Here is a 26,030-nt window from a genome sequence, read left to right as displayed (position 1 = left end):
AACTTTAAAATTGATGAGGGGTATTTTTGTGAGTTCACCTAATTCTTAATACCTGAATTGGAACAAAACTCACCCAAATCTGATATACTTGACAACATATTCCATTTCATCGATGGTGGGCCAGCCCTCACCAATTCTGGATCAGTTTTAATTACGGTGGAATACATTACTGAGTAACTGAACAAGTCCATTTATATGTGTCTCGAGATTATTCACCCCACTCCATTTATATGAGTATTTTTTTATTTATCCCATATTATACCTCAATAACATACAAATGGAGTATAACCATATGATATCGTGATTGTATTGACGCGTTTGATTTGAACTTTGAAGTATAAAGTAATGTTCATATTTCTTCTCCAAATTATAGCATAGCTGAAACTTGAAAATGCATTCAATAATTATTTTAATTTTTGCATGAGAGCAAAGTTGGTTAGTTAGTCGAAAATTATATATTTATATATAAGATCGAAGCCAAATTATGAACATGTACAATTTCAATAAAATAGTGCCCTTCAAACAAATGAATAAGGTAATAATAAAATTTTGATGGGAAAGTGCAAACCGTCGTGCTGACTCACAACCCGACCGAGCCAGCCTGCTCAACCCATTCGAACGGGACTTAATAATCCATTTCTATATTCGGGTTGCAAAACTACAACCTAACTCTCTAATTTTACCGGATTATTGGGCTCCTAATACAAGCCCAAAAATCAACAAAAATATTTATGCTTAATTGACTCACCTTAATTTTAATTATCTAATCCTACCTTGCCAAACTCTTCCTCCAAACTTCTTTCCCTATTCGATTTTACAAATCCTTCTGCAATCCACATATGTTTGAGTCTGGAGCCACTAATCTTATAGTCTTCAGGGAAAGCTCCCATGTATACGAAGCAGTGATTCGGCAAGTGCTTATAACTTAAACACAATATACTATAGCATTGCTCATCTAATCCTGAAATTGCTGCTATTACATTCTCCCCAAATTTCCTCCAAACATCTTCTCACCTTTCCATCTTCTGATTCAGTTTAAACGGGCATTAACATCACAACATTATTCGTAGAAGCATCAAAGGTTATTAACATCAACATTAGCGTTAGCATTAACATTAACAAAGCATTAAAACAATTCAAAATCTTCAAGTGGTTAATTAGCTTTATGCGAAGTTTGAGATGGGCGTTTCCATTTTCAGATTGGTGCAATCATCAAACTCAATTAATTTGAGTGTTGGGATTTCTCATTTCCTCTAGTTTAGGAGTACTTCCAGCTTATGTAGTTTGTGGGATTCTCCGCTTGTTCCATAACAGAACCAAGATTTCGTCTTACTTTCTTCAGACGCGGTTGGGATAAAGTAAATCTGACGCAATTAGATCCGGACAGCATGTGGGATTCAATTATGTCTGATGTGCTGCTTCTCTGATTTGACATAATTGAATCCCACATGGTTCGTCACATGCTCTCCGGATCTAATTGCGTCAGATTTACGTTATCCCAACCTCATCTAAAGAAAGTAACACGAAATATTGGTTCTGTTATGGAACAAAAAGAAGATGATCGACTCTAAAATAATTAAATAACTCAAACTTGATCTATCAATTGAAATTAGTGAAAGCCAAGCTCATTGCTGACCTTGAGCAAATACATGTAATATTATCTTATGCTTTTGGTTGTATTGAATTAGTTTAATTACTTAATCCATTTAGTTACTGTATTTGAGGACATAACATTTTGATGGTATTATGGTAGTAATGTGTTTGGATGTCAATAATGTTAGGGAGAAACAAGTTGAGGGTATAACAATGTTTATTTAATTTGAAAACTTTCTTTTTATGGTTAAATGACATAAATTTAAAAGTCGCGCTATTAACTTCACTACCGCTTGACCAACTCATAAATTTACAACTTGTAATGTGTATACATTTGTGGAATGGATGAAGTATGCATTACTGAAAAAAAAATTTAATCATAAATTTCTTGTTTTTAACATTTAAATAATATTCATTTATAATAAAATTCAAAAATCAATTTTAATAATAGTAGTACTATATTACAGTTTAATCAAGAAATAATAATTTATGACACTCACATAATCTTTGAATTAGATTCTAGCATACTTCAGTATTCAATTATAATAAGATTTGATCCATCTAAGATCTCTTTTTATTAAATAGATGAAAATTCTAGTATTGAATTAAGTCTATAATTTAGAATAGTTTCATTAAAAATATATAATTAGACAGAGAGAGAGAGTTGTGATCAAAGCAAAAAGTGGCAAAGAAACGATTTTTGTCGACTCGTTGAATCAAACCCCTAATTCAAAAATCCTCCAATTCTACAACCCCTCACATCCAATTAATCATAATCTGCCCCAATTCGAAGTATTTTCGATCCCATCCGACAATCGGCGGATCGAAAACGATCAAAATCACCCAACTCGGAATCAGTAGTTGCGTATAAATGGAGTTGTCTGAGCTTTTGGCAATATTCGGACCGGGAATCTCCGGCGCGGTGTTCGGCGCTGGGTGGTGGTTTTGGGTGGATGCCGTCGTCTGCAGCGCCGTACAAGTCCCTTTCCTCCACTACCTACCAGGTATTTGCGTGCGAATTATGCCTCAAATTCATTCTTTTTTGCTTAATTTAGTTTAATTATTTGTATTTATAGGAATTTTCGCTTCGTTGTCTGCTCTGATGTTCAATTGCGTGAGGAAAGAGGATATTGATTACTCGCCATACGATGAGGGTGAATGGAGGTTATTACCAGTTTTCTCATTTATTTTTGATAAATTTTTTCGTGAAAACTCTCTAATTAGGGTGTGGTGTGATGTAATATTATAAATAAGGGGAGGAAGTTTGGATAAAAGATTGATAATATTGTGTTTTTGATGATCATATTTCAATTTGCAACTTGATGGAGATGATTTGTTAGTTTTGGGTGGAGCTTTTACTCTATAATGTGATAAAAAAAACTTCGATTTTAGTTATATGTTTTCTCGATGACAGTTTTATGTATTCTTGACGAGTTCAATCAGTTGGACTTAGCTATAAGAATTGAGGACACCATGGTTTGATGGTATTAGTAGAAATGTGTTTGGATGTCAGTAATGTTAGGGGAGAAGAAGTTGAGGGAATAACGATGTTTGATGATGTCAAGATTCTTAATAAGTCAATGTTTTGGTATTGAATTTCATATGGCCAAGTAGCTTCGTTAGTACTATTGGTGGAGAAATCATTGCAGTGGTTTTCATAGATGAAGTCTTGATTGCATCTTCCTCCTACTTTTATACTGTGAAACGAGGAAATAACAAGGTTGATGATATTAAAATTCTTGTCAATGTTTTGGTATTGGATTTCATATTGCCAAGTAGCTTAGTAGAGTACTATTGTTGGAAAAATAATTGTAGTGGCTTTTCATACAAGTCTTAATTGCATCATCCTCCTACATTTATGCTGTGAAATGAGGAAGCACTGAGTTTACGAATAAAGGTTATGATGTTTCCCATCTTACCTCTGTGGTTGCTTCTTCACATCTGTTCTCAACAGGTTGAAACTCTGGCTTTTCATTGCATATGTTGTGTCGTTTGTCTCGTTAGCTGCTTCAGTTGGACTCTTGATACAAGATGCACTGGTGGAGACTGGTCCTTCAGCGTGGACTGGAATTGCAGGTGTTCTTCAATGTGTCTTTGTGTTAATCAGGTGCGACTTTCTTGCCCCTATTTGCCCTTGTGCATGGGATATAAACTATAAAGGCATAAATGAACTACTACGTTTATTATGATCATTCCTGATCTTGGAAAATTCTTATTGCAGTGGCCTGATATATTGGATATCTCATTCCTCTGAATAACTTTCCTGTGCAAAGAGTTTCCACTGTTATTTAATCTGTGCTGAAATTACCCGAACGAGAGAGACTGGAGCTATTCACGTCGTCTGAGTCTTTAGCTGTTCGTTGGTTTGTGCCATTCGGCCATGTGCATAAACCTTGCTGAATTATTATTGTGTGAAAAACCCGGGTTGATATGTCATCGAAGAATGTTGTTCATTTACTGTTTTGCTGGTGCAGAAAATTTCAAATATTCATATCTTGTCTGTATATTAGTATCTTGTTACCACAGAATTTCACTTCACCAGCCCTTTGAACTCATTGTGCTCTGTGTGTTTGTAAGTGTTGTGTGTGGGAGAGATGATCCAAATCAAATCGAATCTTTTTTATATAGGCAAATAAACATAAATTTGAGGGCTGCGTGACGATGGATGATCGAATCTATTTTGCCTAGTTGGCATAGTGGTTCAGGAAGTTTTGTTTAGGTGGCATACATGAAATGATAAAACATAAAGAACGAATATACCAAAATTACAAGATATGAACCCTGTTTCATGTCCTTGGATTACCTAGTCACGTCATTCTTTTTCTTGACTCGCCAACTCCGGGTTCTCGTCTCTACTTCCCTCTTCCTTGTGTTGGCCTTGGCCGGGCTCATTGAGTTGCCGTGTGTCCAAACTTCGTGCTTGGTACCAATTTTCTCACTAGGAAGGTTTCCTGGGGGGAGGAGGGTGGAATTGCTAATGCACATTGAGCTAAGCCCTCTATGTAACATCATTTGCAGCGTGACATATTGTGTTTGCACATGTTGTTCTTGTTGCGATCGTCATAACTAGATAAAACTAACTTAAAAAATACTCCCTCCGTCCTAAGGAAGATGACTCCTTCCTGAGCGGCATGGGATGTCACGTAGCTTTATTTTGTATGTTAAATAGAAAGAATAAAGTAAGAGAGGGGAAGTAAAGTAGTGATAAAATTTTCAATTTTAATAGTAAGTCATCTTAATTGGGACAAATTAAAGGGAAAAATGAAAAATAGATCATCTTCGATTGCAGGAAGATAGTATATGGAGTAATTGAATAATATTGTATCCAATTGTTTAGGAACAAAGATATGTATGAACACACGCAATAAATTAATGGAGACATTCAAATTAGTTCAATTCATTGTCACTCAAGACAAACTGCATTGGCAAAAAGTTTACGTTGACCGAAACAAAGTCATAAATGTGAAAATGAATTTAAATTTTTATATTTCTTAATTTAATGTAGTATATGAGTAATAAATTAGGAATAATATTTTATAAGTTCAAATGCTCATATTTTTTTGGGACGGACGAAAATAGAAAGTGTAGATATGGAGTAGCAAAAGTGTAATTTTGCGATTAGTAGAAAAAATGAGAAAAATATGAGATGCCCCTTTTTTTCTCCAAATTAAAAAATAAAATAAAAAGATAATTATTGACTAATTGAAGAGAATGAAAATTCAGATTCCAATGTATACAAATAAAAATAAAAATCAGTTCTTTGATCCTTCGCTCTTTTCTCTGACACTCTGGCGCCGTTTTGCTTCCCTCTCCCTCTCCCTCTCCCTCACACACGCTGCTGCTTTTGGTCGGAGCCCAAAAAGTAGCTGAATTCCACGAATTTCGCGCAATTATTGAAGATCACAGACAAGGAATTAAGTTCGAAATCAAATCTAATTGCTAGAAAGGAGCTGAGATTTCTGCTTGCCCAATTGATGGATTTTGCTTCGGGTGATGAAAATGCATCGATTTCCGAAGCTCTTCTCCCATAGGCGCCCAGATTCCAGCTCCAGCCGCCGGCCGGCGAAGCCGAGGAAGCTTGAGCGGAGCAACGCACTCAGGAATGTCACCTACGAGTTCTCTCCGTCTACTTCTTCTTCGTCGTCGCCGGAGGAGTCCCAGCGCGCGAGCTCCTTGGATTCGTACGCCGCGAAGACGACGAGCTTCCGCGTGGATGGGACCGAGGGCGAATTTGAGGTTATCTGCGAAGCCTTTGGTTTTTCTGGAATAGACGATTTCGCTATTTCGCCGGAGGAATATGAGGCGATGAAGTTGGGGTCTTCTTCTTCTTCTTCCGGTAAGAAATTGGAGCCTTTGTATCGAGAAATTGAAGTTGATTGTGATGATGTTGTTCAGTATTCTTATGGTGATGGTTATATTGGGGCTCTTGATGTGATTCATCGGAGAATGGAGGGTTTGTGTGTTGGAAATTTAGATAATAGTTATGGTAAGAAATTGGGGGAAAGTGGGGTATCGAAGAGGTTAGAGGATGGTGTAAATTATAGTGATAAGCTCAGAGTGAGATCGAAAGCATCTCGAATGAATGATATTAAAGGGGCGCGGCCGACCATAGTGGTGCCCAATTGGGATACAACGACAGGTTTTTTGCAGGAGAGTGATCCGTGTATTCCAAAGTTCCAAAGCAGATTCTTTCCGAATAATGGAGAGACTGAGGGGGTTGGTTGGGATAGGACCGGACAAGAGACGGGTGCGAGAATAGGGGGGTTGACAATAGAAGAGAACCGTGCATTATCAGAGTCTTGCTCTTTCTCTTCAAATGAGGATGATTCCTCGAGTTCCATGACTGAGCCTTTGTCTAGCATTTCATCAAATGATAGATATGGGCGTGTCATTCATGACTGGCAGAAGGGTGAGCTTTTGGGGCGTGGAACATTTGGATCTGTTTATGAAGGAATTGCAGAGTAAGTTTTGAGTGTGCAGCTATTTGTTGCTTGCATTATTAAATTTCTAGGATTTAGAGTATATTGTCATGTTGTTGAATGTAGACTTTTGTATCCATTGACTGTAAAATTAGTTTTGGGCATAGTTTTGGGAGGATCTTGAAGTTGCTCTGTATTTACATAGAAAGAAACCTAAATAAAATTAGTGGTGAATTGTTAGCCTTTTGTTAGCAGAGAAGTAGTTGCCAGAAGTGTTTTCTTATAACAAGTCAGTCAACTATCTCAACAATCTCTGCCTGTTCTATGACATAATAATAACTGCTGATAATTCGGAGCTTTGTAATATGTACTGAGACTGAATTTCGGGAAGAAGTAATTTCATTATTTTCAATGATGCAGTGGTGGATTCTTTTTTGCTGTAAAGGAAGTGTCTTTGCTTGATCAAGGAGAGGACGGAAAGCAATGTGTCGTCCAACTTGAACAGGTCTAGCAGTTTTGTAATGAAGCTTGTTTGCTAACCATCTCTGTTTTTAAAACTAACCAATGAGGAAGTTGCTTCATATTCTGTTCCGACACTTCTAATCTCCTAATTCCTCTTAATCTGTTCAGGAAATTGCTCTTCTGAGTCAATTTGAACACGAGAACATCGTCCGGTATTATGGGACAGAGAAGGTACCACTTGTTGGAATATTTTTGTCCTTTCTTTCTGTAAATTTCATTTTAGATTCTCCACAGTATCATCATCTGCTACGTTCTTTGCCCATCATTGTAAGTTATCCTAACTTCTATTATTTTCCTGTTTCCGATAAAATAGAAGGGGTCGCATCTCTGTATTTTTCTTGAGCTGGTTACACAAGGCTCCCTTTTGAGACTTTACCAGAAATATGACCTTCGAGTTCCACAAGTGTCCAATTATTCAAGGCAGATTCTACATGGTTTGAAGTATCTGCATGACAGAGATGTCATCCATAGGTGATGAACCTAGACCTTTTGGGTGCTTAATCTTCAATTTCTTGTCATTACAGCATACACCATTTTCCGCATCATTGTATTACTTGCAGCATTAACTACATTCTTTGTGTAAATTACTTTTTCTTACAAAATGTTGGAATCCAACCTAGTCCCATTACTTGCATCCGAGGAAGTAAGGCTTCACAACAATTATATTAAGATTAATTCCTATGTTAAGGGAGCTTAATTTGATCTTAACTTTTTTTTGTAGAGATATAAACTGAGTTCTAAGTGGTCAATTTTCTTATCTTTCTGTCTTGCATATTGCAGAGATATAAAATGTGCAAATATATTGGTGCACACGAATGGATTGGTGAAGCTTGCTGATTTTGGTCTTGCTAAGGTACTCTCTTATTTTCCCCTTATAAATATATATGCAATGTATACGTATATGCATATTTGGCACAGTGCTTCTCATGGCATGCAAATGGTTTGATAAATAATATTTTCATGTCTCTTGTGATTATTTAATTATGCAGGCTGCCAAGTTGAATGATGTGAAGTCTTGCAAGGGGACTGCATTTTGGATGGCTCCTGAGGTCTCTATTATCTCGTTTGGATGTTGATTTGTTTGATATTCTGAGTGCTTACTTTGGGTGACACCTTAAATAGATAATAAAAGTAACACAAAGTAAACGCACCGTTTAATATATCACCCAAAGTAAACACTCCTTTATAAGATTTAGTTCCAGCATAAGGATAGGAGGGTGTTGTGTCTTTCAGAACAGTAAATTGCAATGTTATTAAAAAGCGGCCATGGCGCCGCCGTGGCGCCATTGCGTGGCGGGTTTCGGAAAAAACGCCATCGCCACGAGCTGCCACAAAACTTTTTTATGGCGACCGCCATTTGCCGCCATGAGTGAGGCGCCATGGCGGTGCCATGGCAGTTATGGCGTCACTTTTGGTTGGGCTGCCCCAAACCTCAGCCCAATTACCAAATAACACGGCCCAAATGATTTTTAACCCTTAACCCGGCCCAAACCCGGCCCAAATAATGAAATAAAATGCCAATTAAGTCAAAATCTAGGGTTTTTTTCATAGTATCTCTTTCCTTCTCAAACAAACCCAACCTGCTGCGCCCCCAGTCCCACTGCCCTAGTCACGTCGCCGCCGCCTGCCGGTCCGTCTAGAGCAGCCCACTGCCCAGAGATAACCGAAATTGTACCAGATTTTCTAATTTGCATGCCCTTTTAATTATCAATTTTCTAATTTGCATGCCATTTTAATTAGGAATTAGGGTCAGATTTTTAATTAGAATCACATTTTTAATTAAGGTGTAGCTGTGCAGATTTTTATCATACTTCTATGTTGGGGATGGTGATGATTGAGGATGGTTTTAATTTAGATTTGATATGTATTATGAATTTGTGATGATGACTTTATATTTTGATTGTTGAACTAAGACTTATCATGGTAGGCATATTATATAATTGCTTATGACTTTATGCTTTATTTATTGTTTTAATAGTTGATAACTTGATATATTATAATTTTTTATTATTTTCTAATTTTTTGAATTTATATATACATATATTATTAATATTTTATTAATTTATTTATCGACCGCCATATCCTGCCATACTGATACGCCATATCCCTGTGGCGGTTTTTGGGCTCACCGCCGTAAGCCGCCATACGCCATCCATAACATTGGTAAATTGTATCAAAGGAGTTACGTATGGAAAAACCAATCTAATGTAGTATGATGTGGTTGGGAAAGGGTATGTTGACGGAACTCTAATGGTCCTACATCTACTTAATAGCATCTCGTACTGCTGCAGGTTGTTCGGAGCAAGGGCTACGGGCTTGCTGCAGATATATGGAGTCTCGGATGTACAGTCTTGGAGATGTTGACCAGGCGTTTTCCATATTTCGGTTTGGAATATGTAAGTGAAAGCACCTTGCTATTTTGGAATTTTTATTTGACTCGAAAACTTCTTCTGGTGAGATATTTTGTCAGTTTTGTGTGATTTACGATAGTTCTGAACGTCTATCTTTGTCGAGTTTCTCATTATCGCAAAGTTTTGGATAGCCATCAACTGTCGAACTCAGCTTTATCACTCGAGGTTCAGTTTTCCGTCTTCTTCTTGCTATTCGCAGAACACTATTACGTTCGCAGTAATATATGCACGACGTTTGTTGGTATGGTCGTATTGATAATATCCCACTAACGAATTTAGATCTTGATAGTCATTCTCTCTGATGACAGATGACGGCTTTATTCCACATAGGACAGGGCGTGAGACCAGATGTCCCGAATACTCTTTCAAGTGATGCACGTGATTTCATACTTCAGTGCTTACAAGTCGACCCAACCTTACGCCCAACAGCTGCCCAGCTCCTAAACCACCCCTTTGTGAAGCAGCCACTTTCATCATCTTCTCACAGCGTTGGCTGGCAGTTTTGACAGTCGAGGTAAGCCTCACAACCCGTTAGCTCATACGAACAATGAATCCCTGTCTCCATCAATACCACAATACGAAATAATTGATGAGTAATGATAAACTACTAGAACACATGCTTCTCACTTCTAAACGAACTAAATGATCGTTTTTTATTTATTTCCGTCTTCTTTTTCTTCCTGTCACGCGGTTCTTTCTTATATCCGTAGGTTGATGGTGTTTACGTACTGAAAACCCCGGAGGAATTCACATTATTTTGTGATTATAAGGCTCAAGAGTTTCCACTCTTCAATTATTCAAGATTTTTAGATCTCTCTCCCTCTCTCTCTCTCTCTCTCTGTGTATGTTGATTTCTGTGTAGTGTTGTTGTAGTGTATGTGATTCTTGTAAAGTAAGTGTTGATAATAGTAACTGTAATTGATGCTTCTTTTATTCTATAGAATTTCTTGGTCTTGTGAAATTTATGTTCATTTCAGTGACATTTGTTGATGCAGACAATTATTCATATTATATTTATTGATACATAGAAAATGATTGAAAATTTTCAATTCTTGAAATTTCTGACAACTTTCGTGGAAGTGTGGATGAAGAAGACCAGCATAATTGGTTGATTTTCATACTAAATTATTTGTAATTTCTTTGCCTCCATTTGACTTTGAAAGTTCCATCACTTTTCTATTTGTTCAATATTATTAGTTGTTTGGTTTATTGAGCATTATCTGCTGAGTTTGACCTTTTTCAACATTAAATTCAATTCGAATCATCCCATCCATCATTAAAATGGTCTTACAAAATGGAAAAATGAATTAATTTGGTTGATTTGATTTAGGTTAACTGCTAGTTTTGAGTCATATAGTTGTTACGTTAACAAGATTATCATTTAAATTCTTTTTTCTGCATAGATATATATGTGTGGTAATTTTTTGTAGCACTATTATATAATGTATGTTAGAAATTGTTTTGAAAATTTTGGACATGTAAATAGCGGGTAAAAAATTATGTTACTTTGTCTTTGCTATTAGGAAACAAAATTAAATTAATGCATAAAGAAACAAGAGGCTTTGGGCTCAAGAAATGTTTTTCCTTTCTCTCTTTTTTGAAGCTTCATGTACATAATTTTGAATAAATTTTGTTACGATCAGTGGCATAATCTAATCATATATTTGAAATTGCTTTCAATTTCCCTTCTAACTTTTTAACTTGATATTTCCAATTCCTTTTATAATATCCATCTTTTTTTTTGTAGTTATATTTTTAGCTTTTGTGTATATTGTGGAAAAATGATTTGATCATATAAATTAGGCTAATTGCATTTTGAATATCTTATTGAGATTTACTTTATCTTTACGACGCAACAAATAGTACAGTTTAATTAGCTAATGATGATTATGTTTGGCGATAATAAAAATTAAAACTAGTTGGCGGAGAATAATAAAACGAACCCCCTTTTTTTAAATAATAGTACTAGTACTACTAGTACTAATACTCTATGAAATCAAATTCTAACAATACATTTTAAAATTATTTATTTAAATTGATAAATACGAATTAATACAAAAATCGGGTGAGCTACAATGCAAGTCACGATTGGTCATCCTTCCACGTACGCATGCACAAACCGAACCGGATCGGCGGTTAACCGCCGGTTCATAAATCGGAACCGGAACCGGAGCGGCGATTCCAAACCGCCGGACGGTTCGGCGGTTCACACGGTCCGATTCAGGTTCAACGAAATGTGAAAGCAACCGCCAGTTTCGAACCGCCAGTTCAACCGAAATTTTAAAAAATATATATTTTTTATTTATAAAAATTGATTTTTATATTTAAAAATAATTTTTACAAATAAATGAATACAAGAAATTCATAATAGCCCATATATATTTGATGGGCTTGCGAATTTATGAAACCATTCTAGGTTGTTTCTCTTTTATAGAGACATCCTTGAATATTTTTTGTTTCACTTTCAATGTGGGACAAAATATGTTGAAGTTTCTTTTATAACTTTTGATCATTCATTCATCTTTTTCCAATGTGGGATACAAAACTTTCTTTTGTTTTTTAGTTTTCTTTATTTTTTACTACATTTTATTATTCACTAACTTTATCTTTATTTTTGTTATGATTCTTTTTCTAAGACAAATTTATAGATAATAATAGCATCAACTATAATAGTTTAATTAAATTTGAATGTTGCATGTTGCTAATAATTTGTATATTTATAGAATGTGGACGTGTTCAAATAATTGGATTTAAATGTAAGTATGTTGCTAATTTTGTTCTCAATATATTGATTAAAATGTGAAAAAAACAACAATTAATATAATTGGAATAATAATGATAAAAATCGATAACTAAAGAATGATTTGTTTAGTGGTATAATATAGTTTATATATTTATATATTAGTAGTAGACTAATAGTATGATTTTGTATAATAGTTGTTATTCTAATAGATGTAGTATAATTTATATAAATAAAATTATTATTTGTGAATATATTCTTGATAGATAAGAATAAACACTTATTGAGTAATATGATTTGTATATAGATAAATAATTATTCATATTATAGTTATCGCCAGATTAATACAATTTGTATAATAATTATTCTCTTAATGTGTATAATGGTATTTATTAGTTAACATACACATAAACTTATACATAAACAAATCGATAATGATAAAGAATTAAAGAATAATACTTTATGCAATTATATTTGTTGTTAAGTTATAATAATAGAAGATAGTCAAGATATAAACTAATATACACAAAGATGATTGAGATGTATCATGTAGTTTATAAATAAGGAGTTTTATCTCACATTAAAAGAAAGAGCAACATATCCAATAACATGTAGCTATAAAAGGGAATAATCCAATACACTCTCTTTTCAATCCAAAGGCTCAAGTCCAACATTAAGGGTAAATTGTAACTTATAAGTTGTGACTTGTAGTCTCGTTGAAATAAACCCTAAAACAAGAAGAAAAAAAAAATTACGAACCGCCGCCGGAACTGCCGGTTTTTTGAACCGGAACTGCCGGGGACCTTGGCGGGCTGATTCAGGTTCAAGGAAATCTTGAACCGTGAACCGCCGGTTCCGACCTGAACCGGCGGTTTTCGAACCGTGTGCATGCTTACTTCCACGTGCTTTTGCAAACTTTGTCTTTGTCGCAGAATCGAAGTGTACACTCTCCGCCGCAGAATTCAGAACCGGCGGTTTTCGAACCACGTGCATGCTTACTTCCGTGTGCTTTTGCACACTTTGTCTCTGTCGCAGAATCGACGTGTACACTCTCCGCAGCAGAATTGAACGGTGCGCTCTCCGTCTCAACAACATGCTATTTTGTCAAGTATACCATAAATCCAAATTTACTTAACACAAAATCAAACCCATGATTAGTCACAAGATCCAGATCCAGATCCAAATCAACCTATGCGCATAAAATTATATATTTATAATACTCTCTCCGTCCCGCATCAACCTATGCGCATAAAATTATATATTTATAATACTCTCTCCGTCCCGCACTACTTGCACTTATTTCCTTTTTGGGCGTCCTAAGTTATTTGCACTCTTTCCATTTTTAGTAGCAATTTATACCTACAGCCGTAATTGTTGACTTTGTCTATCACTTATTCCTTAATCTCCGTGCCCAAAAGGAAATATGCGAGTAGTGCGGGAGGGAGGGAGTATTTAGCATTCCATTTTTATGAATTTTAATCTCTTTGGTAAATGAGGAGTACCATTTTAAATCTTCTTTGTTACATTTCGTGGTGAAATTCTATTCCCTCTCTCTCAGTATAAAAAAAGCTTTTGAAACTGTAACTTCTGCATCCATTTCTTCTACTGCGTCGGAGAAGATTCTGGTAAACTTCAATTTGCAATTTACTTTTTCGATTTACGATTTTTATACGAATTTTGAAAATGGATTATAGTTGAACTGAAAGAGGTGATGCGGCGCTTATCGCGAATTTTTGTTTTTTTAATGGGCTGTTGTTGTTGGTGACTTTTTTCCCTCCTTGAAATTTATGAATATATGCTCTACATAAGCGTGCTGCTAAATCGGTGATGTGAGATTTGAGGGGATAACTTTTTTTGTGGTCTTCTTCTTGTCGAATTCGTGAAAATGGAGTTACCTAGGGCTCGCTGACGAGTGATGAATAACGGCAGCTGAAAATAATTAGGTGTTTAAAATTAATCCAAAACGCTTTTAAGAGTGATGAATAACGGCAGCTGAAAATAATTAGGTCTTTTTTTGCCTAAATTCGTCGATGAGCTTTGAGATTTAAGGTTTCTGGACAACAATATTGCGATTCTGGTGACCTATATAACACCGATACGCCACCCTGTTGCCGTATCGCGTATCGGATACGTATCCGATACCGATACGCGACGGATACACCGTCGATACGTATCCTGGGCGTATCCGCGAGCTGGGCCGTATTGGGCCGGGAAACCTCAGATTCGATACGTATCCTTCGGCGTATCCGCGAGCTGGGCCGTATTGGGCCTTCATCCTCCTCTATCTGCAAAGATCTGAGGTTCTCCTCTTCGAAATCAACGTCCATCTCTGTCGAAGAACTTCGCAACTTTCAATTTACGAACTTCAATCCGATTTGGGAACAAAATCGACAGTTAATCGGATATGAAGAAGAAGAAGAAGAAAGGGGAGGCGCCGCTATTGCCTCAACTAGGGATTGAAGAAAATTGGAAATGAGAGAATGAATTGGGCAAGAAGTAGTCACGATGGAAAAGGAGTATATTTGGGGCTCATTTTTTGGGCCAATTTATTACTCCATTAACTTTGTCTAATTTTGTAACTATAAATAAATATTTTGATCAATATTATTGGTAATATGGATAAGTATAACCAAAAAATCGATGTGGTGTAATCGACCATAAAAGAAATTGACTTTAGCTTTTAATATTTTGTAATTTTATTATTTTTATTTGTATAATAACATTAGAATATCTATTTTGTAATTTATTATGCACTATTATTATTTATTAAAAACATAGTTAAAACGTATCCGCGTATCGGGTTGTTTGGGAAAGAGCCGTATCCGCGTATCCGTATCCTTCGGATACTGATACGCGTATCCGTATCCGTGCCGCATAGCTGGTGACTTTTTTCATCAAGTGCACAGATGAACTTCAAATAAGTGAGCTACATTTATTAAATTTAAGTTTTTTCTAGAAGCTTTCTCGAAAATAAAGTTTTAGTAGGGGTAAATCTCATTAAATTGGTGCTGAAAACCCCAAATTCATGTGCGAAGGACTAGATTGCGTTTGTTTATTGGAACTTGGAAGTGTTTTTATGTTTATTTGGCATTTGCCCCTTTACGAACCAAAAAGATATTTTCTTGCTGACATTCTTTTCTTGTTTTAATGATAACTATTTATGATTTGAACATGTTAGTTAAATGAGAATGTTATTTTGGTCATATATTGCTTGTGTACATTGGAATCGCATGAAGAATTCATGAAGCTGTCTATATGCAATCATATGGTTGTTAATTGTGGTATTCTTTGTTCAGATTTCCAGTAAAATTTTAACAATCGAGTAACTTCATGAGTCATGACACTAGGTGTGTTACTTGATAACATGTTAGCAAAAACTGCTTATCCTTTTTGCTTAGCATTAAAATTGTCTTTATGGAGTATTGTTAATCATGCATAATCAACTGTCTCTCTGTAATCTTATGAAATCTTTTCATCTTTTGTTTTATCTTTATATTAACTCTGGAAATTAGTCTTTGGAAAGAAAGCTTGCGGATAGTGGATACAGAGGTTATGTACATATATACAGCTCTATTTTACTTGTAGAGTACTGTTGCCTGATTTAAAATCTTATGCTTTGATTGGATACTATCTTTTTCTGTTGCCTCTCTATCGTTGTTGGGTTGTATAATTGTATTACAGTTTACTGTGATCTTTATTACGGCACATTAATAGGACCAATGGCTTTTTCTTTAAAATCTCACAATTCAGAAGATGGAAAATTGATGATAGTTTGTGTTTTGCTAATATATGAGGAAATTTTCTCTTTCTATTGGAGTATTAGTCTATATATTGTATCTTTTATTATTGCTGCTATGACTTACCAGGATAATTTTTTGAGTTGTGATTTATGAACAAAGATATCTTGGTATGATGATGCAAAGGCTATAAGGAATCCAACAAATGAATCATCCCTATGTGTGCAGATGTAGGTCTTTTATGGATTTATTCATTTTTCCTAGTCTGGCTGGAGTTGTATCTTGTTCAGTTCCGTTACTTAGGGGATAGATATATAAAAAAACCACCCATTCCAGTGTTTGAAATCATTGTGGTCTTAATGACATTATGTATGTTTTTCTGTAGTAGTTTTAGGTATTATTGTATGCCCAAATAGGGTCGATATCTCTGAAACCATCATTGATTGATGAACTGCCATGTATCTTAGTCTTTTTGATTGATGAGTCGATGCTTACTTAAATATGTTCATATTATTGGAAAGTCATGGGTCACCAAACAAGCTTTATTACAGTGACGTAGAAGATATTTGGAACTTTTTTCTATTTCTTAAATGAAATATAACAATAAAAGGGTGATGCTGATTGATATCTGAGTTGCTCTCAAAAGCTTTTTCCTTCCGGGTTTCTGTTTATTTATTATGTTTCTTGGTGGTCAGGCAGGAGTGTGATAGCTGGTCCAATTGTTTAAATGGCGAAATCCAAGAAGATGCGGTCGGAAGTTGGCTCCCACTGCCAAGGAGCTATCCTGCATAAGTTATCATCTCGACATAAGAAGGTTTGCGGAGACACGCACCATGAAAAGCTACAACTGAGTGCATCAGAAAAGAAAGAGTTGGACATCGCTGTATGTTCCATCTGCTTAGAGTCTCCTCACAATGCGGTCCTCCTGCTTTGTTCCTCGTATGAAAAGGGTTGCCGTCCCTATATGTGCGCTACAAGCAACCGATACTCCAACTGTCTTGAGCAGTACAGTAAGGCCTCTGCCAAGGTAACCTCGAACCCCGAAACACAATCCTGGCAAGGGTCAATTGCTAGTTTTAATTTCTCAGAAGAATCCGGTTGTCCCGATATGAAGAGTAAATTATCCGAGCTTCTGTGCCCCCTTTGTCGTTCGGAGGTGAAAGGTTGGACTGTTCTGGAGCCTGCTCGCCGGTACCTGAATTCCAAGAAACGAGCCTGCGCACAAGAGAATTGCTCGTTTGCTGGAACTTACAAGGAGATCAAGAAACATGTAAAGGTGGAGCACCCAAAGGCATGCCCCCGGGACGTAGATCCTTCGCTGGCGGAGAAGTGGAAAAAGCTCGAGAGGGAGCAAGATCTCAGTGACGTGTTCAGTACAATCAGAGCTAATATGCCCGGGGCAGTCGTCTTTGGCGACTACGTGATAGAGGGGAACCACGGCATCGCCAGTGGTGGTGACGATGATGACGGGCTCTTCGAGGGAACATTCTTCAGGTTTCCAACTCGCGGTGGTGGTGGGTGGAACGACTCCCCATTCGCTCCCGAGGGCGATTACGACTCTCTCGGCGAGGGGTTCTTCCGCAGGCTACAGGCTAGACTTGCCTCAAGAACCACCGGCCGTAACATCTCCCAGATCGCGCGTCCACACGCCCGACTCTTGTTCACGAGGCAGGCGAGGAGGTCGAGAGACCGCAGATAAAGCTCAGCTCAGCTCGGCTCGTACATCAAACTCGGACCGTTTTGAGATTGTTTTAAAATTATAATGTGGGTACAGCTATGCCTGGGGGAACTTGCTTTATGTTGTTGAACAAAATTTGACAATGTAGTTCCAGAAATAGTTAGCACAGGATTTGGCATAAATTAAGAAATACTCAGCACAACTTTTGTGATCAATGTTTGTGCTTGTGCTCTTGCTCCTCATTTGTACTGTACTACTACTTTCTACTCCATTTTCTTACTCTCTTGCAGTTTGAGTTTTTTCCTGATTTTCCATGGTTTTTCCAGCATAATTGATATGCCGGTTCTCCAAATATTTTAGTGGTTTAGGATTTAAGTGTAATTATTTATCCAATAAATATATGAGCTTAGGACTATTTAACTATTTGAGTACTTGCATTGCATTGGTTGAAATAAGTGGGAATCAACATCAAACACTTGATTATTTGGAGCGTCATAGACTTCCTTTAATTATAACCCTAACACACTTTAGCCTTAATTATGGATTAAAACCCCCAATAATTCGCTCTTTCATTCAAACAACTAATTATGAATTCAGATATCTGTAACAAAATCGTCTTAAACTGTAACTTACATCTTATTTCATGTTCAAAGATTGAATTCATATTTCACTGACACTATGTAATAGTAACTCTTTACTACACAAAATTTGATCAAATTCTGATTAATTCCGTAACGTGTGAATACAAAATATTAAATCACGAAGGTTCATTTTTTCTCGATTGTATACAAAACCAGTCTTGGTCATGTTAGAAACGACGTTGTTCACTGAAACAAGTTTTACTTTTTTTTTCAATTTTAGAATTAAATAACATTGTTTTAAGCATCATTGAATACATTATTTTATAATAACTGAAAAAAAGTTGAAATTTCATGATTATTAAAATAGAAAGAAAAAATAATTGAATGAAAGAGCAATTTTCCATAAATTAAATTAAATTTTATGAACAAATCAAAATGAAAAAAATAGAACTATAAATAAAAAAAAGACTATACAAAATAAAACAACGTTGACATCGTTAAAAAAATATTGTCATCCGTTCATATTATTTGAGTTTTCAAGTTACTTGAATATTTTTTTATAATAACAAATTTATTCTTTTTCTTATCACACTTCATTCTATATTTGCATAATCATTAATTACAATTTTCTCAAATTTTATGACCTAAAAAACTAGGGATGAAAAAAATACTATAAGAAGGACATAGGTATGTATAATGTATATACATACACATTTTATATTTCTACTTGAGAAGCAGACATTCATTTTCTTGTTTCCCTTTTTCAGTAGCATCTTTTTTTTTCCTCTTCAGCAACTGACAATACACTCACAAAATGGTGGACGGGAATCACCCCGCCGACGACGAGATGTCGGAGGCGGAGCCGCAGCACCATCCTCCGCCGGCGCCGACGCCAGATCAAATACCCGCGGCGCTCAGCCACGGCGGCCGCTTCATCCAGTACAACATCTTCGGCAACGTCTTCGAGGTCACCTCCAGATACAAACCCCCAATCATGCCAATCGGAAAAGGCGCATACGGCATCGTTTGGTAACCTTAAATCCTCGATTTTTCCGGCGAGCAACTGAGATTATTTTTATTTTTGTTTTTATTTTGTGGATTTTTTTTTGTGTTTTTTGGTAGCTCGGCTGTGAATTCGGAGACGGGTGAGCATGTTGCTATTAAGAAGATAGCGAATGCTTTCGATAATAAAATCGATGCGAAGAGGACTCTGCGTGAAATCAAGCTTCTGCGTCACATGGATCATGAAAATGTTAGTGCTTTTTTCTTCATTTTGGGAGCTTCTGATGTAATTGTTACTTTTCTATGAGCTTTATTTGATTTCTGATTGTTATGAGCTGTGGAAGCTGGTTTACAAGGTACATTTTGTTTTTGATTTATGATTTGGGTGATTATGCTACAGATTCAATTTATGAGTTTGATTTAGTAGCTAGTGGTTGATTTTAGGTTTTCCTTGATGAAAGGTTGAGAGTTGTTTTTTTTCCAGAAAGGAACATAATTTGATTCTAATTTGTGTTCAATGATTATGCCTAGCCTTCCTAATTTGATGGCTATGGATCTGTGGTTAGCACAAGGAGACAAGTTTTTTTTCTTTTAATGTGTGAAAAAGTTGGAATATGAACTATAAATGTAAGTCTTATATGTGTGTAGTAAGTTTTTGGCATTTCTTTTGATTCATGATGAGAGATACAGTTAAGCTTTAGTGTCCTTTTTAGAAAGACTAGCCCTTTTTAGCAACTCTTTACCCCTTTGTTTTCTTTCTGTATAGTTTGTGCAATTATGCTATGATATACTAACAAATGATCTTATTTCAAATGGGGGAAGTCATTAGGTATAGTATTTTTGTTGTTATTGTCATTGACATGGAGGGAAATGTGGTGGTACCGAAAGCATTCAATAAGATGATGTCAACATAAGAAGCATATCGCACCATCAGCGTGATAATAATGGTGGATTGATGCATATGAAAGGAAGATAACAAAAAGGAACAAGTCTTAACCAAGAAAGGATTACAAAGTCATAACCACACTCAGGGCACTTGCCGGATACAACAATAGACACAAACACCTCCTTCTCTAACATCAAAGGAGCTTAAATAGATATTGAAATAGACTCCTACAGTCCTACTACAACTCAGACTTCTAAAAGATAAACACACATCAACTAAAGACTCCTACTTGAAATATAAAACCTAATGTCTCCTGCACTCAGTCGCTCTCTTCCTTGCACTTCGATCTCTATCTTCCCATTCTGTCGATCACGCCTTCAATAACCATGCACACACAATTCCTTTTAATCGGCCACATCCCATGTGTATACGAGCAACATGCGGTCACTATGAGCTGTAGCTAGAGATTAAAACTACACCCATTTTGCATACTCTCTATTTGGTGCCAATTTAAATAGGGGAGTTCATTCTCAATTAGTAGTGTTACTAAATAGTAAATACTAACATGATTACGTTTGCATTAATGATGAACGGGTAGGAGTGTGAGAGGACTATTTTTCTAAACTACCAGTTGTTGGTAAATTTTTTGTATCTTGCAGTTGGAGTTAATGGTATTTATTGAACTTTTCATTTTTAAAATTTTTCGAGGGTTTTGTAGGTAAGGCCATAAGGGAAGGAGATGTGGCTTTTTACGTTCTTGTGCATGTTTACTGATGTGCTGCTTTGATTGAGCCATGTGTTACTACTTTCTTTTCTTATATTAGTATTTACTGTATAATAAGGAATTTAAGAGAGTTACATCAGAAATAACCAATCTTATTTTCCATTTCAATCATTCTTCTGAAATTTGAAATTAGGGTGTTCAGTAAATTAATTCCTACAAAGGACTGTGCATTAAGTACTATCCTTATCCATATTTGCCACATGTATACGCCTTAAAGCTTACTTCTCTGTGTCTTCTTGTTACCTCAAAACGACCCTTTGGAGAAAGGCTCATGCTTTTACATTTACAGTCTGAGCAGGCCTGAAGTAAACCCTTAAAAAGCCAAATTTGCTAGCAAATAAAAAATCGCAGAAATAAGTAACCTAATCTTGTTTGAGTATGCTGTTAATTATGAGGTTTCTATTACCTCGGGCAAATTTGTCACACATATACTGTTAATGCTGCTGTATTAGTTTCCATGATGGCATGTTATCCAGTAACATCATGTCTACTGATTCTTATAAAAATTTAAACTTCCTAGGATGGTATCTGCCTTCTAGAGAAATCCCAATTCTTTTCCTTCATTCGGTTGTCATGTAACTACTTGTTCTACTTTTGCTGCTTCAAAACGCAACTACAGTTATCTATTACCATTGCTGAGCATCTCTTGGTGTTCACGAAGTCCTTTTGATCCTCACTTTGTGCAACATGTGTTCCTAACTCTTAACTTTTTTGTCTATCCACTTTTTGTCGTTTAGTGGTAGACTTTAAATTACTAAGCTATTTGGCAACTTCCATCTATCATACTTTCCCGTGCTTGATTTCATCTGTTAATACATTTAATAAAGGTATCGTGTATGGTGCCGATTATTTAATACACTTTTTGAAGCACTTTTTGTTGCCATAATTTCATTCATTTAATGAGAGAATGAAATTTTTGTATGGTGCAGATTATTTCAATCAGAGATGTAATTCCACCGCCACAAAGGGAAGTGTTTAACGATGTTTACATTGCATATGAGCTTATGGATACTGATCTCCATCAAATTATCCGGTCTAATCAACCTTTGTCAGAGGAGCATTGTCAGGTTCGATTTTAGCATTATTCATGCCATGATTGGCTGTTTTACTGGATCTTTATTATCCTCATTTAGCCATACAATTTATTGACATGGCGCCAATTTTTTGTCTTATTTATGATGCAATCGGTTAACAAGGCAGCACGAGTTTAACTTTCTTTAGACTACTTTTACCTACTCATTGGCTTGACCTTAGCTAGACTGATATGGAAGGGTACTTTTAAATTACTTAATCTAGACATCTAGTTGGACCAAAAAGTGTGAATAATCTTGAGTTTGATTACAATTATAGAAGATTCTCATTTTCTTACTGATTTCAGAGCCTTTTCCAAAGTTTCGTCTTTAAGAGATCAACCTCAACTTGTCACACTGTGACAAATGATAAATAAGGTTCCTCCGTCTTGTTCTCTGTGGTAGTATTGGGTGAGCATACATACCAAAATTGCTAGAAATCTCTCTCCCTCTAATGTGTGAGTTTGTTTATGTTATTATAATCCTCCCTCAAATGGGTGGAAAATATTTCACATTCACCTTCCACTTTCCAGTTCATAAATTTTCCTTTCTTCTACTATCAAATTGTGGTTGATCTTCTCGTAATCATCTTGCAGTTCATAGTGTTTGTACTTAAAAAAAAACAGATGATTTTAATGTGTGTGTGTGTGTCAATAATTTTGTGTATGAGCATTTTCTTATACTTAAATCCAAGATGTTATTTTTGTTTACATTGTCTTTATCAATTTCGCACTTTTCTGTAGAAGAAGTTTCTGCATTCTATGTTATAAATTTGATGGCAAAATAACTCATATTGTCATTTTTGCAGTATTTTTTGTATCAAATCCTCCGAGGGCTGAAATACATACATTCAGCAAATGTCCTACACCGGGATTTAAAGCCAAGCAATCTTCTTCTGAATGCAAATTGTGACCTAAAGATCTGTGATTTTGGACTGGCACGAGTCACATCTGAAACTGATTTTATGACTGAATATGTCGTCACAAGGTGGTATCGGCCGCCAGAACTTTTGTTAAATTCATCCGATTACACTGCAGCTATCGATATATGGTCAGTCGGGTGCATATTTATGGAATTGATGGACCGGAAACCACTGTTTCCAGGTAGAGATCACGTGCACCAGTTACGCCTGCTCATAGAGGTATCTCTGTGTATCTATCATCTAGTTTCAGATAAAGTCAAAATTACTTCAGTCGCTATCGATGCTTGCTTATTTCTGCTTTCACGATGTATTCATAAATTTTGTTTCAAGCTAAATACTGATCGTTAGTGTGACTACTTGCTTGCTTGCAGCTGATTGGTACACCAACAGAGGCTGAGTTAGGTCTTTTGAATGAAAATGCAAAACGATACATCAGGCAACTCCCACATTATCGTCGACAGTCATTCACTGAAAAGTTCCCTCAGGTGCACCCTCTTGCTGTTGATCTCGTCGAGAAGATGCTGACATTTGATCCCAGGCAACGGCTCACAGGTTAGAATCGTCACTTTCCTATAATCTACGCGTCATGGAAACTATATTAGTCATCCTATGGTCCACACAGCCTTCATCTGATCTCTTTCTTGTCTGTCGTGGCTTTCTAGTCGAAGGTGCGTTGGCCCACCCATACTTGAACTCGCTCCACGACATCAGCGACGAGCCAAGTTGTTCGGTTCCTTTCAGCTTCGACTTCGAGCAGCACGCTCTCACGGAGGATCAGATGAGGGAGCTGATCTACCAGGAGGCGCTCGCGTTCAATCCGGATCATCGGCGCATGTGAAGAATCTGCTGTCCTGAGATTCTCTGTTTAAGTAATGAATGTTGTATGTGTTTTTGCTATTTAAAGTATCTGTGGTGTAGTGTACATTTATCGTCCATCCTAAACATGGATGGCTTCCATTTTTAGAAATATTTAACGATGACATAAAACTACCATTTGATGTACTGCTTCAGACATTAATAAACTGATCGTGAGTTGCTTTCTATCTTCATTGTTACCGATATCGTTTTCTTCACTTAGTTTTTATAATCTTATTAAATTCCATAGTATATCTTGTTTATTTAAGTGGAGTCAATTAAACTGATTAGCTCATAAATTAAATGAAGCCGATTAATTAAGTGAAGGGAATTAATTAATTAATTCCATTAGGCAAGCCAATTTAAGCTAATTAATCTATACATCGGGCCAATTGTTAAACCCAATTTAGGCTAATAAAACCCAATTAACCCTTTTAGTAAGCTAATCAACCCATTTATTTAACCAAAACAAAACAAATGTGAGGAAAAAAATGAACACTTTCAAAAAAAGTGAACACTCAGACAAATTATCGGCTATAATTAAACAATTCATAATAAACCCTAGCCAATGCAACCAAAACCCCATCCCAAAACCACACCATGTCTGAGCCATCTCCCACGCCGGTCGACGTCGACTCGCTCAACCACATCCTCGGGGTAATCGAGGCCTTCCGCGCCTTCGACTCCGACAACGACGGCTCGATCAACGCGCAGGAGCTCGGCGGGATCATGGCCTCGCTCGGGTACAACGTGACCGAGCGCGAGGTACAATCCCTCACGCACGGCGACGGCCTGATGAGCCTGGCCGAGTTCGTGGAGATGAACACGCAGAGTCTTCAATTGAGCGGCCTCGGACCGCTCAAGGCGGCCATCCGAGGCCTCAATATGCAGGAGAACGACGTCGTGACGGCGGAGGAGCTCCATCGAGGCGTTTGTGAGTTGGGGGTGGAGTTGTCGTTGGATGATTGTAGGGAGATTGTGGGAGCGATGGATGGGGATGGAGATGGAGATGGAGATGGAGATGGAGATGGAGCTGTGAGTGTGGAGGACCTTAATCTTATTCTTCATTCTCTTCTTTAGGTTTTTCATTTTTTGTTGTTATCAACGAAATTAACTAGTGTGAGAGGCATAGCTTTATTTATTTGTGTCACGTTCTTCACATATGTGTTTATTATATTTGGTTCGCTATATTTTTCGGTTTAGTTTCTTACTCTGTTTTTTTGGTTTGGTTCGGTTCGATTTTTGTTATGTATACTGAAAAGTAATATTGTTTTTTGAAAGTAAGGTAATCAATAAATATAAGTGTAGTAATTTTAAACTTAACAGTCAAAAATTTGTTGTTTCTAAAAAGTACCGATAGTAAATAACAAAAAATATTAATTCTCATTTTGTTTGGATTATTTTATTTTTTTACTTTTTGTGCTAGTTCGATTTTTCGGTTCGGGTTAACTTTCACGATTCAAGTTAGAAGTTTTTTGATAATTCAATTTGGTGAAAAATCGACTCGAAAACCAAATAGCCATCCATGATTGTATCTTAAGATACCCACAAGGCCCACTAGGCAGCTGCGTTTCTATCAACATGGGCCGTGTTATTTATATAACGAGCAGGCCCAATTTGGCCATGGTGAATTACTCGGCCCATCATTTGTAAGTTCAATTATGTAAAAATGAATATAATTATAAATCCAAGGACACGAATGATTATTCGTGCTGTGCTACACATATATGTGTGTGATATACTGATACTCACTCAACGTAACAACATTCAAAACCTTCACTAATTTGCCATTAACATTTTGATATCCACCCTTTAGATAATGGTACAAAAATATCTTTAAAAAGGGGACAAATAACAGTTTGATTTCTCGAGAAAAGAGACACTATCTAATTATGTTCTAAACGCCATAATTATACTATTAAAAATTTTAGACATTTTGAAATATGTCTTGCATTTGGGTCAATATCTTATAATTTCAATTAGTTTGATAAATAAATATGGAATGTGCATATATGCATGCATGTCTAGCAACAAACAAGTCCCACTTTAGATCTAAAAACATTACCATGTTACTTTTTCATGTGTAAATTTCGTATGGTGGTTGTACAGTTGAATGTGTTGCACCTACTCCTAACACGACATGTCTTAAATTTTAACTCATTTAAGACATAAGCTTATGACATTGTTGCATTGTCAATTACATTAATCAAGTGATGGCGCAACTATATATTCTTGCTCACACTTTTCTTAATAAAACAAATAACTAGGGATAAATTGTCAAACAAACATGAAATTCAGTTAAATTTTAGTCCGTCCCACAACTTAAAAAA

General features: G+C 36.2%; 5 protein-coding genes across 7 annotated transcripts; all 5 read left to right on the top strand.

The window, feature by feature from the left end:
• Positions 1-2,243: 2,243 nt before the first annotated feature.
• LOC121808018 (transmembrane protein 50 homolog) lies at positions 2,244-4,097 on the top strand. The gene is made up of 4 exons (XM_042208357.1): positions 2,244-2,597; positions 2,670-2,757; positions 3,548-3,700; positions 3,815-4,097. The coding sequence occupies exons 1-4, from the start codon at positions 2,465-2,467 to the stop codon at positions 3,849-3,851; spliced, it is 411 nt and encodes a 136-aa protein (XP_042064291.1). The 5' UTR covers positions 2,244-2,464; the 3' UTR covers positions 3,852-4,097.
• Positions 4,098-5,327: 1,230 nt separating this feature from the next.
• Positions 5,328-10,406, top strand: LOC121808015 (mitogen-activated protein kinase kinase kinase 1-like). Its single transcript, XM_042208351.1, has 9 exons — positions 5,328-6,554; positions 6,933-7,017; positions 7,143-7,205; positions 7,348-7,505; positions 7,815-7,887; positions 8,024-8,083; positions 9,326-9,430; positions 9,754-9,959; positions 10,156-10,406. Exons 1-8 carry the CDS (start codon positions 5,587-5,589, stop codon positions 9,949-9,951), a joined length of 1,710 nt encoding a protein of 569 aa, XP_042064285.1. The 5' UTR covers positions 5,328-5,586; the 3' UTR covers positions 9,952-9,959; positions 10,156-10,406.
• Positions 10,407-13,670: 3,264 nt separating this feature from the next.
• Positions 13,671-17,879, top strand: LOC121808016. 3 transcript variants are annotated; one of them, XM_042208353.1, is made up of 2 exons: positions 13,671-13,810; positions 16,618-17,879. In XM_042208353.1, exon 2 carries the CDS (start codon positions 16,650-16,652, stop codon positions 17,619-17,621), a length of 972 nt encoding a protein of 323 aa, XP_042064287.1. In that variant the 5' UTR covers positions 13,671-13,810; positions 16,618-16,649; the 3' UTR covers positions 17,622-17,879. The 3 variants fall into 3 exon arrangements, with proteins under 3 accessions (XP_042064287.1, XP_042064289.1, XP_042064288.1); XM_042208355.1 differs by having other exon boundaries at positions 13,675-13,810; positions 16,622-17,879; XM_042208354.1 differs by lacking the exon at positions 13,671-13,810 and adding an exon at positions 16,057-16,152.
• A 1,034-nt stretch (positions 17,880-18,913) lies between these two features.
• Positions 18,914-23,888, top strand: LOC121809772 (mitogen-activated protein kinase homolog MMK1-like). Its single transcript, XM_042210571.1, has 6 exons — positions 18,914-19,210; positions 19,304-19,433; positions 21,783-21,920; positions 22,732-23,064; positions 23,217-23,397; positions 23,508-23,888. Exons 1-6 carry the CDS (start codon positions 18,996-18,998, stop codon positions 23,681-23,683), a joined length of 1,173 nt encoding a protein of 390 aa, XP_042066505.1. The 5' UTR covers positions 18,914-18,995; the 3' UTR covers positions 23,684-23,888.
• Positions 23,889-24,300: 412 nt separating this feature from the next.
• On the top strand, positions 24,301-24,780 carry LOC121807880 (probable calcium-binding protein CML29). Its single transcript, XM_042208222.1, has one exon. The coding sequence runs from the start codon at positions 24,301-24,303 to the stop codon at positions 24,778-24,780; it is 480 nt and encodes a 159-aa protein (XP_042064156.1).
• The last annotated feature ends 1,250 nt before the right edge of the window (positions 24,781-26,030 follow it).

This window comes from Salvia splendens, chromosome 6 (assembly GCF_004379255.2).
Source record: "Salvia splendens isolate huo1 chromosome 6, SspV2, whole genome shotgun sequence".
In the NCBI taxonomy this organism is placed as follows: Eukaryota; Viridiplantae; Streptophyta; class Magnoliopsida; order Lamiales; family Lamiaceae; genus Salvia; species Salvia splendens.
Note: the sequence above shows the minus strand (reverse complement) of the source record. Positions and strands in the feature narration are given on the sequence as shown.

Bases quoted from the DNA above. Each gene is read 5' to 3' on its own strand.
- LOC121807880 (XM_042208222.1), top strand. From the start codon at position 24,301: ATGTCTGAGCCATCTCCCACGCCGGTCGACGTCGACTCGCTCAACCAC.
- LOC121808015 (XM_042208351.1), top strand. From the start codon at position 5,587: ATGAAAATGCATCGATTTCCGAAGCTCTTCTCCCATAGGCGCCCAGAT. The intron at 7,506-7,814 runs GTGATGAACCTA...TGCATATTGCAG, and splicing joins GACAGAGATGTCATCCATAG to AGATATAAAATGTGCAAATA. The intron at 7,888-8,023 runs GTACTCTCTTAT...TTAATTATGCAG, and splicing joins CTGATTTTGGTCTTGCTAAG to GCTGCCAAGTTGAATGATGT.
- LOC121809772 (XM_042210571.1), top strand. From the start codon at position 18,996: ATGGTGGACGGGAATCACCCCGCCGACGACGAGATGTCGGAGGCGGAG. The intron at 21,921-22,731 runs GTTCGATTTTAG...TCATTTTTGCAG, and splicing joins TGTCAGAGGAGCATTGTCAG to TATTTTTTGTATCAAATCCT. The intron at 23,065-23,216 runs GTATCTCTGTGT...GCTTGCTTGCAG, and splicing joins AGTTACGCCTGCTCATAGAG to CTGATTGGTACACCAACAGA.
- LOC121808018 (XM_042208357.1), top strand. From the start codon at position 2,465: ATGGAGTTGTCTGAGCTTTTGGCAATATTCGGACCGGGAATCTCCGGC. The intron at 2,598-2,669 runs GTATTTGCGTGC...TTGTATTTATAG, and splicing joins TTTCCTCCACTACCTACCAG to GAATTTTCGCTTCGTTGTCT. The intron at 2,758-3,547 runs GTTATTACCAGT...TGTTCTCAACAG, and splicing joins TACGATGAGGGTGAATGGAG to GTTGAAACTCTGGCTTTTCA.
- LOC121808016 (XM_042208353.1), top strand. From the start codon at position 16,650: ATGGCGAAATCCAAGAAGATGCGGTCGGAAGTTGGCTCCCACTGCCAA.